The 17,309-nt window shown below is 36.0% G+C and overlaps 2 protein-coding genes across 4 annotated transcripts in view; one reads left to right on the top strand and one right to left on the bottom strand.

Moving 5' to 3' along the window:
- Window positions 1-3,415, top strand: part of LOC127975128 (dolichyl-diphosphooligosaccharide--protein glycosyltransferase subunit STT3B) — a 40,926-nt gene extending 37,511 nt beyond the window's left edge. Inside the window, exons 13-16 of the mRNA XM_052578939.1 lie at window positions 28-201; window positions 653-766; window positions 940-1,146; window positions 1,760-3,415. Coding sequence (XP_052434899.1) covers window positions 28-201; window positions 653-766; window positions 940-1,146; window positions 1,760-1,840 — 576 coding nt within the window. The 3' untranslated portion in view covers window positions 1,841-3,415. The remainder of the gene's footprint in view (window positions 1-27; window positions 202-652; window positions 767-939; window positions 1,147-1,759) is intronic.
- Window positions 3,416-4,887: 1,472 nt separating this feature from the next.
- osbpl10b (oxysterol binding protein-like 10b) overlaps window positions 4,888-17,309 on the bottom strand; it is a 41,698-nt gene continuing 29,276 nt past the window's right edge. For all 3 annotated transcript variants that reach the window (XM_052578940.1, XM_052578942.1, XM_052578941.1), the window contains 6 exons: window positions 14,754-14,900; window positions 12,369-12,858; window positions 8,829-9,015; window positions 8,563-8,745; window positions 6,669-6,822; window positions 4,888-5,605 (listed from right to left, as the gene is read on the bottom strand). In XM_052578940.1, the coding sequence (XP_052434900.1) occupies window positions 5,561-5,605; window positions 6,669-6,822; window positions 8,563-8,745; window positions 8,829-9,015; window positions 12,369-12,858; window positions 14,754-14,900 (1,206 nt within the window). In that variant the 3' untranslated portion in view covers window positions 4,888-5,560. The remainder of the gene's footprint in view (window positions 5,606-6,668; window positions 6,823-8,562; window positions 8,746-8,828; window positions 9,016-12,368; window positions 12,859-14,753; window positions 14,901-17,309) is intronic.

Below are 17,309 nucleotides of genomic sequence, written 5' to 3'. Positions count from 1 at the left end.
CACGTTCAGTGTTCGTTCCCTCTGCAGGTCGGTAAAGCCATGTCCTCCAATGAGAGTGCAGCCTATGAGATTATGAAGTCCTTGGATGTGGATTACGTCCTGATCATTTTTGGGGGAGTGATTGGATATTCAGGCGACGACATTAACAAATTCCTGTGGATGGTGCGCATTGCTGAGGGAGAGCACCCTAAAGATATCCGGGTCAGTGTCAATTTATTCTCTCGCTGAATTTGTAATGTGTTTTTCCCAATGAAAATAGCCAAAGAAGTTTTGGCAGTCCTACAGAGGGAATGAGGTTTTCTGACAGGATTTTAGCGTTCTGATGGTGCTCTGTGCTTTAGTGTGCTGTCACATGAACTCGAAATGAATCCTTCCTAAAGCAACGAATGCAGCGCTTTGTGTCACTGTCACTGTCTTGGACCGTTACTGTTGTTTGGCTTCAGGTCACCCACAATGAGAAATATTCCTGTTATTATACATCATTTACATGCTTTTATTTTTGTGATTTTTTCATTTTTTCTGTTGTTTGAGATGTCTTTTTTTTTTTTTTTTCTGAAAAATTAACCGAGATCATTTGATAGTGACGATGTGTTCTGCTGTAAAATATGTCAGAGGTGAGTCCTCAGACGGCCATCTTTTTGTTCTGTTGTAGGAAAGTGATTACTTCACACCGCAGGGCGAGTTTAGAGTGGATAAGGCCGGCTCTCCAACCCTGCTCAACTGCCTGATGTACAAGATGTCTTACTACCGCTTCGGGGAAATGCAAGTGAGTGTTGCTACCCTGTAAATCATTAGGTCTATACACAAGAGTGTTGTAATTGTTTTCTGACAGCAGTGGACAACAGGCTGATCTTTGAGCTGTCGCTATCTCTGATAGTGTAATAATGAACATAAAGACAAAACCTTGCCGTTCGCTTAATGCCAAAACACCTTCCCCAGCTGGATTTCCGCACACCTCCTGGATTTGACCGGACACGGAACGCAGAGATCGGCAACAAGGACATCCGTCTGAAGCACCTGGAGGAGGCGTTCACCTCCGAGCACTGGCTGGTACGCATCTACAGGGTGAAGAAGCAGGAGAACCGACAGGCTCTGGACCACAAGCTCCGCAACATCGCAGCCAAGCAGAAGTACACCTCAAAAAAGGTTCTTCCCTCTAGATTCCATTTAAACATCTGTGATGTGTCTGTGTAAACTTCAATCATTTCACATCTGTTCTGTTCTTTCGGTTCGTTTAAAGAGCTTAATTGGGGTATTTCGTATTAAGACCATATTAAATTGTATATAGTAAATTGAAAAGGTCGGTTTTAAGGAATGTTCTTAGTTAACACAAAGGATTAATTGATCAAATATTTTAATGTTAAAAAGAACAAAGCGCATGTTTCAGGGCTTCCATGTCCATGTAGCTTTTTTAATCATATCAATAATAATACATATTTATATGATAATAATAATAACAATTTTAAGCAGATGTCTGTAACAACCCAAGTAATCCATGCACAAAGAAAACAACAAATAAGTTTTTTTTCCCCCCTTGTTTTTAGAAAACTATTGTTTATGAAAGATAATAGCCAGATGACAATTAAATACTAAATACCACAAGTATTTGAGGAAAAGTTCCATTTATTTACTTGGATCTCGATTTTCACAATAGTCTGTTTGAGATATAGTACTATTGTGTCCAATGGCAAATTGTCATTATGAATGTTGATGACTCGGGTATGTTGTTTCAAATATACTTGTTTCCTTTGGTTCACAGACAGCCAAGAGGAAGAGGGGATACATCAAAAACAAACTGGTTCTGAAAAAAGGCAAGAAACTGAGCAAGAAGTCTGTTTAGCTATTGAATGAAAACGTTGAGAACGGAGAAAAAAAAAAAAGAGGAAAACAAAAGACAAGGACAAATGCAACTAGTAAGTAATCCACCAATAAAAAAGAAGAACAAACATGTTGTCTGGCGCCGCCCACCTGAGAACATTTGATTGGAGGCTTTTGGTCCGGCGATCGCCACGACGACACGGAGGTTCCATGATGGGTTCGAGGATGGGGATCTAACAACTCTGGATTTAGTTTTGTTCTTGCGTTCTGTTTTTTTGTTTTGTTTAGTTTTCTTTCGTACTTGAATGTGCTGGTGAAGCGAGAGTTCTGCCCGTGTCTCAAACGGCACGCACTATTTTTCTGGTACAGTTTAATATAATCTATAACCGAATTCTAAAACAACCAACAAATATGAATTTCATCAAGCTCAGTGAACCTTGGAGCACCAAAGAGATTTTTTTTGTTTTGTCAGAGTCTGTAATAAATGGTTAACCTTTTGACTAAAAAATGGTTTAAAAATAAAAGATATGTAAAAATCGGAGGAATACGGAGCAGTCTGCAGTGCGACAGCCCCTAAAATGCTCTCTTGGTTTCAACAGTTATCTGATAAACCCGGTTTCCTATGTAAAGAATGCAGTGGGCTCTTTGTGGCTCTTTTTCTGAGGCAGTCACCGCAAAGGACGCGATTATTAGTAACGTTTAACTATTGTGGTGATTTTGAATATAAATGATTTTGTTTGTTACATCATTTTGAATGTTTTTTTTTTTTTTTTTGCTTTATGTTTCGTTTTCTATTGGTTGTAAGATTTTATGCAATAATTCTAAATTCAAATGAAGAAAATCGGCTTTTATTTCCTGTGTCGCTCATGTGTTTTGTCCAGAGGGCCGCTGTGGTTTGGCATCTCCTGTGCACACGTTTGTGAAAAACAGATGCTTATGGATGTTTTTCTTAGGCCAATTATAAATCAAAATTGTCTCCCCTTCCTAAACGACTGTCTGTCAGGACAAAGAGTGAATTGAATTAGTTGTAGGTTTATAAAATGCTGCATTACTAGCCTGAATGCACTTTGTCTTAGTTCACCTTAATGTGGATCCACTACTGAGTAGCATGCAGGTGGAGAGTGCGTATTTTTAGTATGAATATTCCGATCATTTTTTTATTTTACGTTGAAAAGGAAACATCCAGTGGGTTTTTTCCTCGGTTCTTTTGGGCTGCCATTTAAACTTCCCTCTTTGTTTGTTTTCTGGTTTTCATCCTTGCGTATTGCTTTTGCTTCATCTGTTTTTGTAAGAAATTTAGAAGGAAAATTTGATCGATTTTCACCCTCTTCTCCATAACATATCCATATTATTCGGAGGGCTCTGCAGCTTAGGGGAAGGTATTTATTAAGAATGCGTTTGAAGTTGAGAAGAGGAAGCCTTTCATCCTGAAAAGCAAAAACTGTTGTTGTGTTTTTTTTGTTGTTTTTTTCAAGTGAAAATTTATTCCATAAATTGTAAAATAAAATAAAAATATTAAAAAAGAGCGAGAAAGTCAAAGATGCTGTTTGTAAGAATGAGTTGATGCCATTTGTGATTAAAAGACTCGATGAAATAACCTGCCTTATCCATGCTTGCAATCTCACAACCTTTTTTTTTTTATTTTGTCAAGGATTATCTTTTCTACTGTTAATAGAAAGAGTAAAAACCTCTCCATCTGTAAGTCATCGGTGTTGCTCTGCAGGTGTCCTCTAGGTGGCAGCCACAGCACATTACATCGAGGAGCAGCTCAAGACTGCCGTCTTTCAGAACAGCTTCAAGTTTTTAAACGAATCAGTCGAGCTCTACGTCACGTGTCGAATCATTCGGTGAAAGTACGTCATAACACTGAGCAGTCACAATTCATTCAGAAAAATTAATAAAAATAAAAAAAAAGAACTAGTAAAATATAGTATAAACGAAATATGTGATTTTCACGTTTATTCTGAATACAATTCCATTTTAATACCTTTTAAATGGAATTCTTTTTTTTTTTTCTTTTTTTTTTTACAACCACACAGTATAATTGCAGTCAAAATGGGCAAATTATGACACGTAAAAATGCTAAACTGGCTTTCATATACCCGAAATCTACTTTAATAATCTATAACGTGTGTGTGCTGATGGCCAGTGTTCTGATCCAAGCTCAGTGTTCAGTGGCACAGAGACCGGAGCAGCTTTAATGCAGCATTATCAGTCTCTGTCAGACGCTCCGAGGCACTCGTCTTCATTCAGTCCAGACTTTGAGCCTATTATGGAAGTTACAAAAGGAGCAAGTTATGTAACTGGTGGTGGTTCAGCTGGTTTTAAAAATATTACACACATTTGTCCTAGTCATGAAAATACTGAGGGGGAAGCTGATTATTGATATCTGAATTTGTGGCTTTACTCTTACATCAACTGATTTGGATGTGCAACTGACAACTGCTCTTTACTACATTAGATACATCGTAAATTAAATGCATTTTTGTAAGAATTATGATGTATAAATGAGTATCTAACATACAATGAACTACATAGCTCGTTTTAAACATTGAATGTCTGTATACAACACTGGCATTATTTAATATATTTAACCACATGGTTGCATTAAACTTGCTCAAGAATCAAATATTTTTCTTTATGGGAAATGTATGTTTCAGTAACCAACATTTGGTCTCAAACTAACTTGTCTATTGAAAAAGCTCAGTGTTGTCTACATGTGACCCTGTTAATTACTATATGATGTTTCCATGTATATTTGGACATTTTCAAATTAATTTGAAAAATTACAATTACTAATTAGACAGAGCGCAAAAATAGTCTAATCTCCTGATTTATTTGAAAACAACTAGCATTAAATACAATATGCATTTTTTTTATTTTTTTTTATTGTGTGTATATATATATGACCATGTGAGCCAAGTAACACCAACAGCATTTGATTCTGCAGAAACAGTTTTTGATTCTTGGTTTAAAAAACAAACAAAACAAAATAGTTGTGTTGTTAAAAATGAAACCGTGTGAAAAGGTCAAACTCCTGAAGATCTACTTTTTAGAAACCAACTTGAATTTAAAGTGAAGTGACTTTAATGCATGCATATCACTGACCTTACGAAATCCTCATGAGGGGAACATACATTTGCACATGATTTTAAAAGCTATTCCTTTAAATATCCATTTTATTATTTCTTCAGGAAGTTCAAGCACAGTACTGTCCTCGTATTGAAAGATTGATTCAGTCATTCAAATAAAATGGTAAGATCATGAGAGGTGAGCTCTATTGAACATGAATACATCACTGCTCTCGAATACCCAGAATGCTGCTTGCATCAATATCTGCCTTTATGGTGTTCTAAAATAGTTATATAACATTTATACTCTGATACAGATGCTACATCTCCTGTGTGGAAAATCACTTTACTCAGTATTGATTACCAGAATGAATATACAAATATAAAGATATTGCACCGGGTCACACAGTTCAGGCCTCCACATTCAAATCTTCATTATCCAAAGGGGCTTTCGAGTTTTTTTTCTTTCTTTTTTTCTTTAAACCACCCTCGAGCTCATTTTTAGTTTTTGGCACCTTGCATTCTCCATGAGTTGAGTTGGAGAAATGGATCAATCTCTTTTCCTGTTGCTCGAGTCCCATTGGTCGGCCAGCCCCTCGCTCACATGGACGCTCCCATCTGCAGGGCTGGAGGTCTGTGACGGACCCAGATCATGTGGCTCCAGCTTGACTTCACTTCGTCTTCCACAGAGGACTGTGGTACACCCATTCGTCCCCCTGCAGCCCATTTAAGGACAGAAACAAATAATAGATATGCTAGATCTGATACGAGAACCAATATCCTGCATGACTCTAAAGCTAATCGTGAAAGACAGGACAGTGAAGGGAAATTAATATTTGGCCCCATTGTAAATACACTGACATGACGCATAACGTTCCATAAAGTGCGAAATTTAATAAGAATATATATATATATATATATATATATATATATATATATATATATATATATAAAATTACACATACCTCTATTTAAGAAATTTTTACATGTACTGTATATGACATACTTTTCCAGAACAATTAGTCACATGACATGTAGAAATATGTATTACATATATTTCTTAAATATACACATGTATGTGTTTTCACTGCATATATACATATAAATGTATGTATTACGTATACACAAACATTTTGGATATGATTAATTGATTTGGCAGCACTAATAAATAAGTGCATATATACTGTGTGTGTGTGTGTGTGTGTGTGTGTGCGCATATATATATATATATATATATATATAGCATATATATATATATATATATATATATATATATATATACATATATATATATATATATATATAGCATATATATATATATATATATATATATATATATATATATATATATATATATATATATATTTCTGTTTACAATAACTATAATTTAAAGTCTATTTACAATAACTTTTTGTGAAAATTCTTGAAAATATACAATATTTTGAAAAAATTAAAAGCAATATTTTCATTGAGAAATAATATATTTATAATATAAAACATTTCTTAATATTATTCTTTTTACTGTATTTATGATCACGCAGCCTTGATGAGCTTTAGGCTTCAAACACACAAAAATGTCTTGCATCTCTAAACTTTTGAATGGTTGAACTTTTATTTTTATTAATTTTGGACGTCTCATTAAAAACACACCTGATCGAGGTCTGGTAAACTGAAACCAGTCTAAATATAAAGGGGTTTTATTAACAAATGTAAATGTGAAAAATGAGACCGTAAGTCCTCATAAAGTATGCTATTTAGTGCAGGATTAGAAAGCCTCACCTCTTTAATGAAGTACTTGGGTTTCCAGGTGGTGCTGCTGGCTGTTCTCTGCTTCCCTTCTCTTCTCTGCTTCTCTTCTAACTGGTGTTTGTGTTCAGAGGCCGCATCGATGTCGCCGGCCTTCAGTGCCGCTGTCACGCGCTGCCATAGCCTCCTGTCAATCATTGTCACAAGACAGGGAAACGCTCGATTCACTGACCGTCGCATGAACACTGTGCACAGTCTGGAAAGAATCAGGTTTAAAAGATGTCTGGCTGCAAAACTTGCTAAAGCTGTTTCGTCAATGGTGTTATGTCTAGCCATATTGATCAGGATAAGAAAGGCAACCTCAGATGATGAATCAGCTAAACCTTTTATTAAATTAGACCCCAAACCTTTTTGCCTGCATACCACTGCTTCCACGCACCTCTCTGGCGCTCTGTATCTTCTTTTGATTGCATTAAAGGTGTGTGGTAACACCAGGTTGAGAGCATTAGACTACTCTGATGGGCTCTGTCCTGTCCGGCTGGATCTCTCCTCCACAATAAGTCAATAAGCAGCATTAGAGATTATTGAGTGAAGCCTGCAGCTCGCTCAGGGCCAGAGCGGAGCATGAGGGTCACGAGTATTTTAGAAGAGCTCTAGAGGGGCAGGATTAAAATAAAATGCAGGATGCTCATTCTCCATGGTATTATCTGGATCACTGAGCTCTGATCTTCTACACTCGTTATTTATTAGTATCGTCTGAGTGCCTCTTTTCCCTAAAAGGAAGGTTTCACTATGCTCCCATTTGAAGCATAATGAAAATAGACAGTAATGGACTAAAGTAATAAAACAAAGTAACTAAATAAATACACATTATTTATATGAATGTATTTACCGTAGTCCATTTTTTATTTTGGCAAGTCTGGCAATCAGACCGTTTTGGCCTTCTCGACACTACACCCAAATGGCTGCATAAAATAAATAATTTTTTAAAGAGGTTAAAGAAAAATCTCTCTCTCTCTCTAGTTGTACATTAAATCCCTACTAAATGTAATTCATGAAATAAATATTTTAGTTTATTAGTTCAGCTTATAAGGTAAGATGGAAAATTGCCAAATTGAGGTATTTTTTAAATGGTTATGAACTAAAAAAAAAAGTCACCTTTTAAAAAAAAGCAGCAAGACTACAAATTTAAAGAAACTTGAAAAGGCATAAAAAGCATTACCTTATTTTTTGGACTGAGTATAAGTCGCATCAGTCCAAAAATAAGTCATGATGAGGAAAAAAACATATATAAGTCGCACTGGACTATAAGTCGCATTTATTTAGAACCAAGAACCAAGAGAAAACATTACCGTCTACAGCCGCGAGAGGGCGCTCTATACTGCTCAGTGGTAGAATACAGGAGCACAGAGCAGCATAGACCGCCCTCTGGTGGCTGTAGACGGTAATGATTTCTCTTGGTTCATGTCTCTTAGTTCATTTCTCTCGGTTCATGTCAAATAAATTTTGATAAATAACTCGCACCTGACTATAAGTCGCAGGACCAGTCAAACTATGAAAAAAAGTGTGACTTATAGTCCGGAAAATACGGTAAATATGTGGGTTGTCACACAGACCTGACTAATCTGATTTTATGGGATCAAAACAAAACAAAATTGAGTTACTTAGCAAGTTTTCAAATTGAGGAAATTTTAACAACAATTAGCAATAATTAATATTAATTGAAGCAATATTTAATGGTTATTAACTTTACTTTTTAACGTTTAAATAAAGGTTTAAATCTGCTACTCATATAATATGTAAAGTCTACTACTAATGAAAATAAATATAAAATGGTAAAATTAATGGAATAAGTGCTTATAGGAATGCCTTTGTTAATTCTCGCATTGTCATTACTAAAGCTAAATTCATGAAAGCATCTCCTCACCTGGATTCGTACTGGCCCTGTTTCTCCAGTGGCCGGATCTTCTTCTTAATGACTGGCAGTTTGGAGGTGTCAATCACTTTGGTCTCTCCGCTGCTGTAGGTGAACTCCAGAGTCCCGTTCCACTCCCCCTGAGCCTTGCAGACGATGGTGCCGGTGGGGTTGTGCTTCACCTCAGCTGTGACTCTGTTGGAGAACGACAAAAGAAAAACGGTTTGACCTGATGTCAGATGAAACAGGCTCTCAAAGACAAGTCTCTGCACTCTAACCTGTGGACCTTCCCTCCGTAGAAGGGTTTGGTGTGGAATGTGACGGCGGAAGAGTATCCGCTTTTGGCGCAGCAGATGGAAACTTTCCCGCCCAGCTCCACCCAGGGCACTGTGAGGATGGAGCGGGCGTAAGCAGACGGCAGCGTGAACACATACTCCTCATCATGCTCCAAGAGATGTAACACTCCTAACGGAAAACACAGGACACAGGTCACACACTCACCAGGAACCGTAGATACAGTACAGAATGGTTTCAGTTCAACTCCATATAAAAGATTGGCAGCGATACTCATCCAGAGGAGAAATTCAAAAAGCAAGAAATGTATTATGCTAGATGTTTAGGTTATGATCAAATTAAAACATGAACAGTGATTTTGCATTAATACAAAAAAAAAAAAAAAACGGTCTCTTGAATGTCAAACAGTTTCATCTATGAGACTGTGTCCAAAATCTGTTTCAATTCTAAATCAGTCCCAACCAATCCTAAAGAAATCAAATGTCCTGTAAGAATTCTCAAAGAAATAATGAAATCAGATCCTAATATTATATAAACCAATATGACCTATTTCAAAATATTAGTTTAGTTGATCCAGGATTTTTAATTGTTTTGTCAAAATTAACAAATAACTCAAAATTCATTTTGACTGGCAACTTAATGTTTTAAGAACTTTCCAAAGGTTTCATTTTGCTACTTAATCCACATTATAAATAGGTAAACAAATCAAAAATACACATAAAAATGCTTGAAAAGAGGGATTATGGACAGTGATTGTTATTGTTAACTAAAACAAAAATATATATAACTAACATTTTGTTCATTTGAAATGAAGCTGACACATAAATATTAGATAAAAAAAAGGCAACCAGCTAAATTAAAATGTTTAAGATTAAGCACTTAAATTACTGAAACTATAATTGAATGAACAAATAAATACATTAAAAAGAGAAATATACTAAAAAGCACATAAACTAAAAAGTAAATAAAATAAAAGCTTATATAAAATATTAAAAAACTACAATACTATAATGCTAAAAGCAATAAAATAATTATAGCGAATGTAATACAAAAAATAAATAAATATAAGTAATTGAAAATAAAAAAAACTTTGAAATAATGAGCAAAATGGAAGCCTCAACAAACCATAAAAAAGTAAATTAGGAAAAATTTAAAAGAGCTGAAAATTTAAAAGGTTTAATATTAAGATCAATATTTTATTTTTTTAATACATTGTTTATATCTGTATGATAAACAGTTATGTTAATGCCGACACATTATTACCAATATAAACTCTGGATCCTAAAGCAAAACTACTTTTTTTGAGCATATTAGAATTGGTTCAATTCATTAGCATGCATTTAAGACTATTAGTTTTTAAAAATGAAATTCAAGCTTAATTACCACTATAATCGTTCTCTACAGCCCAGTGTCATGTCTTTTGACCTGTTCTGATTCATCAGTAGTCAGGGTGACAGATTTTTTCCCCCTCAATAATTTAATCAGTTTCCTGGTGAACTTTGATTTTAATATACTATATTATAATGCAAGTCTCGAACTACAGTTGGAAGTTATTAATTCAAATGATGAACCGCGTCTAGCTGTGTAACTCGGGTAACATCTGAAGAGCGCGAGCATGTCCACAGCAGCTCTCTCAGTGGGCCTGGCCTCTTTTTATTCTGGTTACATAACGGACAGCTGTCTAGTGGCAAAATCTCTGTGGGCTTTCAGCCAGGTCTGACAACAGCACATCTGTTTCCCAGAGACGAGAGAGCTGAAGGGGACGGGTGCGGTTCGGCTCCCTGTCTCTGGATCTCTGCTCCAGAAGGGTCAAGCGTGCCGCGGCCTGAAACAGTGCTGCTGGAGCAGAGCTTCTCTGAAGATCCCAGTGGAGGACAGTTGAATTCATCTGTGCTGACACGTCAGGAAACTACATTTGATGGAGCCGACATGGCTGATCAGTAGGAGGGACATTCACTGTGTTAAGGCTGTGCACACACCCTTAATTCAGTCATTATGTCAATTTGTAGCGAGCCCGGAATGCTAATTGACTACGGCTTCCATCAGGAAACTTAAATGGGTTTTTAGAATAGTGAGCATTTTACTGTTTCACAGAGGAAAATTATCATGCCATGCATGTGTTATTACAGTTAAACCATTAAAAAAAAATAAAAAATGTAATAACAGTTAAAGCGGAGATTCTGGAACAGTCTATGCATCAGGGAGCGAGATGACAATGCCTTAAAATACTGCCTTTGTTGGCAGCTCACCAGATTTAGAATCAGAATGAAACATCAAGCGACTGAGTGAAGTGAAACATCAAGGGGAGAGTTTTTCAAACGGCAGTACGTTTCTGCTGTTATTCTCTGAGACAGATGGAGTTGTGATATAAGCACCAGTAAATATCACAGGCCCCGAGGCCGACACTCACATAACCACAATCAGCTGATCTGAAACGCTATGCTCTTTGGACACACATTTGAGAGGATGCAGGAATAACAGCTCTGCCTGAATGAGCAAACCCTCAGGCTTTAATCAAACTGTAATGAACAAAACTCAACGCTCCCAACAGAAAAAAAATGATTGCCATAAACACAACACAACTTTATAAATAAATTAATGCTTCTAAGAAACTATATTAGCAGTTTTTCCAGACATGTTTTGTTTAGTATGTAAACCTGACTCATGGTAAGATCTTATGGAGGAATCTTGAGAGCTGAATGAACTGGAATCTTGTTGCACTATATAGCCCCGCCCACTGTGAAATATCATTGGTCCAAAATTCTATACTTAACACATTCTGTTTGGCTGTGATTTTTCACATGGTGAAGTAATTTGCAAAAGCACAGTACAAAACTCTTTTATCTTTCTTTGTCACTACACTGTATTATTTTTGAACAAACGTATGTATTGTGTTCTGCACAACTTTTATTTTAATATTAAATAATAATTAATACAAATAATAATTATCATTTAATATTAAAATTATGACTACTACCTATAAGACTATCATTATTTTCATGCTATGGGTATATCATTATTTTGATACAGATTTGTATAAATGGATCATTAAATTAAAAAAATACTTATTTTATTTCAGCTAGTTGCCAAGGCCACATTTCTCATTTTTGACCTAAAATAACTACAACTATACACTTAAACACACACACATACAAAAAATATTACAAAATATTAACAAAAACTGTAAAAGCATACGAATGATACAAACTGAAATGATCTCATCACATCATAAAGTGATGCATCATGAAAAATTTAGATTTATTTGTATATTCACTCTTATAATTTAAAGATTAATTTTATGTAAGCATTGGATAACAAAAATATACCTAAAATATGCATAAAATTATGTCAAATGAGCACAAATAATTAAATACTTAATATCCACTGATACCAATAAATCAAAAATGTACTGCTATCAGTCGATATGGTACCAATGTACTGTGCATTCTTATGTAAAATGTTTGTCACACCAATAAAGCATACTGAAACTGAAACTAGTGTTAAGAGAGACTCGTCAAACTCACCTTCTCCAACCATTGACACACCTATGGACATGCCCATGAATTTGCTTTTAGTCCAAACATGGGTGTTGACGCATATCTGCCGCTCTTTGCATTCGCAGTAGAATCCAGAGACTGGGGGGTGGTGGGACACCTGCTCAGCCACAAAACGTAGCCGGTAAGATCCTAACCCTTCATTGGAGGCGGTCTGGGTGGAATGAGCAGCTGCAGGGGCTGGACTTGAGCTGGTAGTCCTGAGGGGACGCACCTTATCTTGGGGTACGTCCCATGTGCATTGGAAGCTCTCCCCCAGAATGGGGTTGTAAGGCTTCTTGGCCACAGCACCTTTACGACCCTCGTGGAAAGCAGTCAAATAGTATTCCACAAACCGGATCATACGTTCCTCTGCTGTACCTCCAGATGTGATGGCCAAAAACACATCCGGATGGGCCATGAAGTTGGCATACATCTCCAAAAGAGAGCGCTTCTCCAGGATGAACGTGGGCAACACCACCTGAGAATTGATAATATTGGCATGCATTAGCTGACCAATATATAGCTGCTGATTTGAGGAAACTTAAGCAGCAGGGAACATATTATATTATATATGTATCGCATAACTTATCTGTGTTTCTGTGGTTTAAATCCTCAAATATCATAAAAATCTCACTGATTGATTAGCATGAATGAATAATTCACTCAACCAATAACACTGACCCATTCCCTTCTATCCTATCAAAAAATTGTATGAACAGTTGTGCTCTAGATGATAATGGGATGTACTGGGATGGAGGTGGTAACAAATAAATATAAGGTTATTTTTATTGCATAAGTGCGGAACATTTAACTGTTTATGAGGTAGATTAATTGCCTGGGGGAAGAAACTTTTCTTTCTTCCTCACTGTCCTAGTATTTGCGGCTCTGAAGCACCGGCCAGATGACAAAAGTTTAAAAAGGGAGTAACTTGGATGTGAGGTACCCAGATTTTCTGAGCCCTTTTCCTCACTCTGGATGTATACAGTTTTTGAAGGGTGGGCAGGGGAGCACCAATAATGCTTTATTTATTTTATATACTGTAGTTTTATTTTTTTACCCCATTACTTGTAATTAGTTTCTTATTCTTATTTATTCTTGATTAATGACTGTTTACTTGCCTTCAGTGACCTCAAGTTTTTTTTTTTTTTTTATATTTAAGAAATGTCTATGTTATCAAAAATGTTGATATCAAAGACCCTATTTAAAGCAAAAATAACTCAATTGTGATATATATATCATTATCGTGAAATAAAATTAACTCGGATCGTGATCAGATTTTGGTCATACCGCCCACACCAGCTTAAATTACTTTATATTTTTCAACTTTATGCAACGTGATCTGCTGTCAGTGTAAACACACAGTAATATTGATGCTCAAAGATGTAATAACATAATAACTGAATGCTAGTCTCTGTATCACAGATTCTGACTCCATGGATCAATGCTCTGCCCGGTCCCCCTGAGGCCTACAGTACACATCCACACACACACACACACACACACACATCACTGAACTTCATCATCTGAGCTCTCCAAATGACTGCTCAAATCCTGCTCAACTATAAACACAAGCCCAGAAGGAAATGTTCCTCTCAGAGAGACTAAACAAAGACGAGGTAGGTAGTAGAGAGAGAAACATATATCACAACTCTGAAATATTCCTCAGGCTGATGAAGCGTAGTTAGGACAATAATATTACCACACCTCTCGACAAGCTTTAATTAGTCCATTAGATTCCTAATCACGAGGACCAATAGGAACATCGAATCAGATAACTTTTCCTGTTAACTGATTATGTAAAGTATAATTATGAAACTGAGTTTGCCCTGAGCTATGATTATGTTGATTATATTCATCTTCATGTAATGTAGCACATGCTCAATCTTTGTCCAAAGCTAGACAATGTCCATGTAAACCTAATACAAAGAAAAAAACATGAAAAAACCATTGTCCGGTATTTAACTAAATTCTAAATAAGGACATAACATACACCTCTATTTTTTTATATGAAGCAAATTATGAGTTACAGATAAACATTAACCCACCACTAAAACATTTGTAATAATTAAAAAAATACATAAAAAAACTTTTATGGCATACGATGTGGGTGTATGCCACAATGTTCTAATAATAAAAATCTAATAATAAAGATTTCCAAATCGTAAAAAGCTAGAAAAACCATCCTTCGTTCCCCGAGATCAAGAGGATATAAATAGTCTTGTGTGGTTTCTGTTTGTATATGAAAAGGAAGAGCAAATATACACAAGTTGGGAATGGCCAAATTGTTTCACAAACATTTCAACTTCACGATAAGTTTGGGTGGGACAGCAAGTGTGTGTGTGTGTGTGTGTGTGTGTGTGTGTGTGTGTATACCCGTGTGAGGTCCATGCCCAGTTTGAGTTGAGACAGCAGATGCAGGATGATGCTCCTCTGGTCATCCAAGACTCCGAGGTCTTCCTCCTCATTATCTTCAGTGTCTGTGATCTCCTCGCTGGAGTCCACCGATTCTGAGCTGGAGTTCTGCAAACACACACACAGGACAATTTCCAAATGTTCCAAACTGAACAAATATCACTTGTTACTTACTATTAATTATATTTTAAACCTAATTTCTCTACACCACATACATGGCATGCTGTGAAAGCCCATATCCACCACATAAGAAAAAAAACAAGAAGAAAAACAATCAAATTATGACACAGACAGTGTAAATGATAAGATCTTGAGTTATAATTTACATAAAAATTAAATGTATTCATTACAATATCATGAAAAGAGATGTCATGATAAGTCAAATTTATGAAAAAAATCATAAATATGTCATAAAAACTCAAGTCATAACCATTACTATCTCATACCATCTCATAATTGACTTATTATGATTTATATTTTTTATGAAATTATTTAAATTTACCAAGCTAAATTTTTTAACTTTTCTTTTCCCCCCCTATTTATTATTTAAATCATTTCATTTATAATGTAAATGTCATTGTTGTAAAATATAAAAGTTGTCATTGCATTATAGGTTGTCAGTATATGTAAAATCTCATTATATTTAAAACATTTTTGTATGTAAAAAAAATTATATACATATTAAATTTAAATGGATGAATTTAGAAGACGATTTTATCCAAAGTGACTTACAGTGCATTCAGGCTATACATTTTTACCTATCTTGTGTTCCCGGAGAATCTAACCCCAACCTTGCGCTTGCTTGCTAACCCAATGCTCTACCACTTGAGCTACATATACATATAATTTATGTGTGTATATTATATCAAACTTTTTTTTTCTCTCTTATAGTGACAAATGCTCATTGGTTTCAAGGCAACGGTGTGTCCAGTCTGGGGTGGCTAATGTAGTTGGTAACTCCTGCAATCGCTCATGCAAAAACATTACATTGTTCCTAATGCATAATGTAAAGAAGTGGTCCAGAAGCGCCTGCCCCAAAGCATCATGGGAAGCGTATAAAAAGCCCCTTCCTCTAAGGGCTCTATGTAGATAATGTTAACAGATGAGCATAACAGATCACATGATCCTCTCTCGGTGGATCACTCCTTTTTTTCCTTTCTAAGGCACACGAATGTGATTAAGTGAGGGGCAGCAGATGGGATCTAAATGGGTTACAATATGATTAGACTGTAAAGTAAAACAGTAGGGTTTTGTGAACAAGCCGTAATCCCCAAGGTAATGCTTATAGCTGGGCACAAACCATTGCCTGTGGCGTTATGGCTCGATTTTATTAGATTCTCTTGCAAACCATTTATCATATATCCCTTTCATTCAGAGTTCTCTCTTAGCGGTAAAAAGGGAATATTGTGTTCCTGTAAAAAGTACAGGAGCTCATCGAGCTGGATGGGACGTCCTCATTTAGAGCTGCAGCGATCCACCTGAATATTTCATAGAACAAGAGCAAAGCACTTTCTCTCTCCCTTTACGTCATCACAGATATGATTAAATAAACACATGCGAATGAGGTCACATGTAAGGTCACACATCCAGCGTGACCACAGATCTATAACACAAATGCATCACCAATACTAAATACAATGTTCCATGCTGGCATCCTGCTCAATTAACTCTGGATAACGTACTCAGTAGTGTCCTTGTATGATTCGCAAGGGACCATGTCAAGGACACTCAAAACAATTCAATTTTGTCCTTCTTTTTCTGTGTACGCTCAGTTGGGTGGGAGTGTTTGGTAGCTCCAGTAACTACTAAGCAAAAGTTGTGTGTAAAGATTGCTTATGCAAATCACATCAGAGCTAATTAAATACCCAGCGATTTTAGAGATGCAGTGGAAAGAATAGAGAAAAATATGAAAAAAAATATTTTTCACCTAGAAAACAATGAGATTGAATAGAGAGAATAAAGACTTTTCTGTCAGAGGAAATAACTCAAGTAACCTCACTTTTCTCCTTTAAAGTTTCAGAAGAGATATTAATGTGTCAAACTGTGTCTGCAATCAAAAGTCAGAGATTTCTCATCAAATTCTACCATGACCAAAGCTTTGTGATCCATATGATTCTTTAGCTCTATACGAAGTTAAATGGTCTCATTTTGTTCTTTTTATTCCTCATAATGCAATTTTGAAGAACATATGAGGTGATGTGATGAACACAACGTTGTCACCTGAGCATCTAAATAGCAACCTCTAAGCAATGGTATTTTCTAGTCTAGTTCCACTGCTAGTCTTAATATGCAAAAATACAGGCACAAAAACATGACCAACATGAGCCAATAAAAACATCACAACAATGAATGAAGTTTCCAACTTCCCTCACTCCCAGCATTCCAGTGAGTCACCGCTGCCTCTCACCAACAGGATAAGCATGCATCAAACTTACATTCATTTCAGGGCTGGTTCAGAAATACGCGGGTTTTCCTCACATAGTTTGACTGTGGTGGTATCCACAAAACTCTTTCTTT

This window comes from Carassius gibelio, chromosome B16 (assembly GCF_023724105.1).
Source record: "Carassius gibelio isolate Cgi1373 ecotype wild population from Czech Republic chromosome B16, carGib1.2-hapl.c, whole genome shotgun sequence".
NCBI lineage: Eukaryota > Metazoa > Chordata > Actinopteri > Cypriniformes > Cyprinidae > Carassius > Carassius gibelio.
This window is presented reverse-complemented; position numbering and strand designations above follow the sequence as displayed.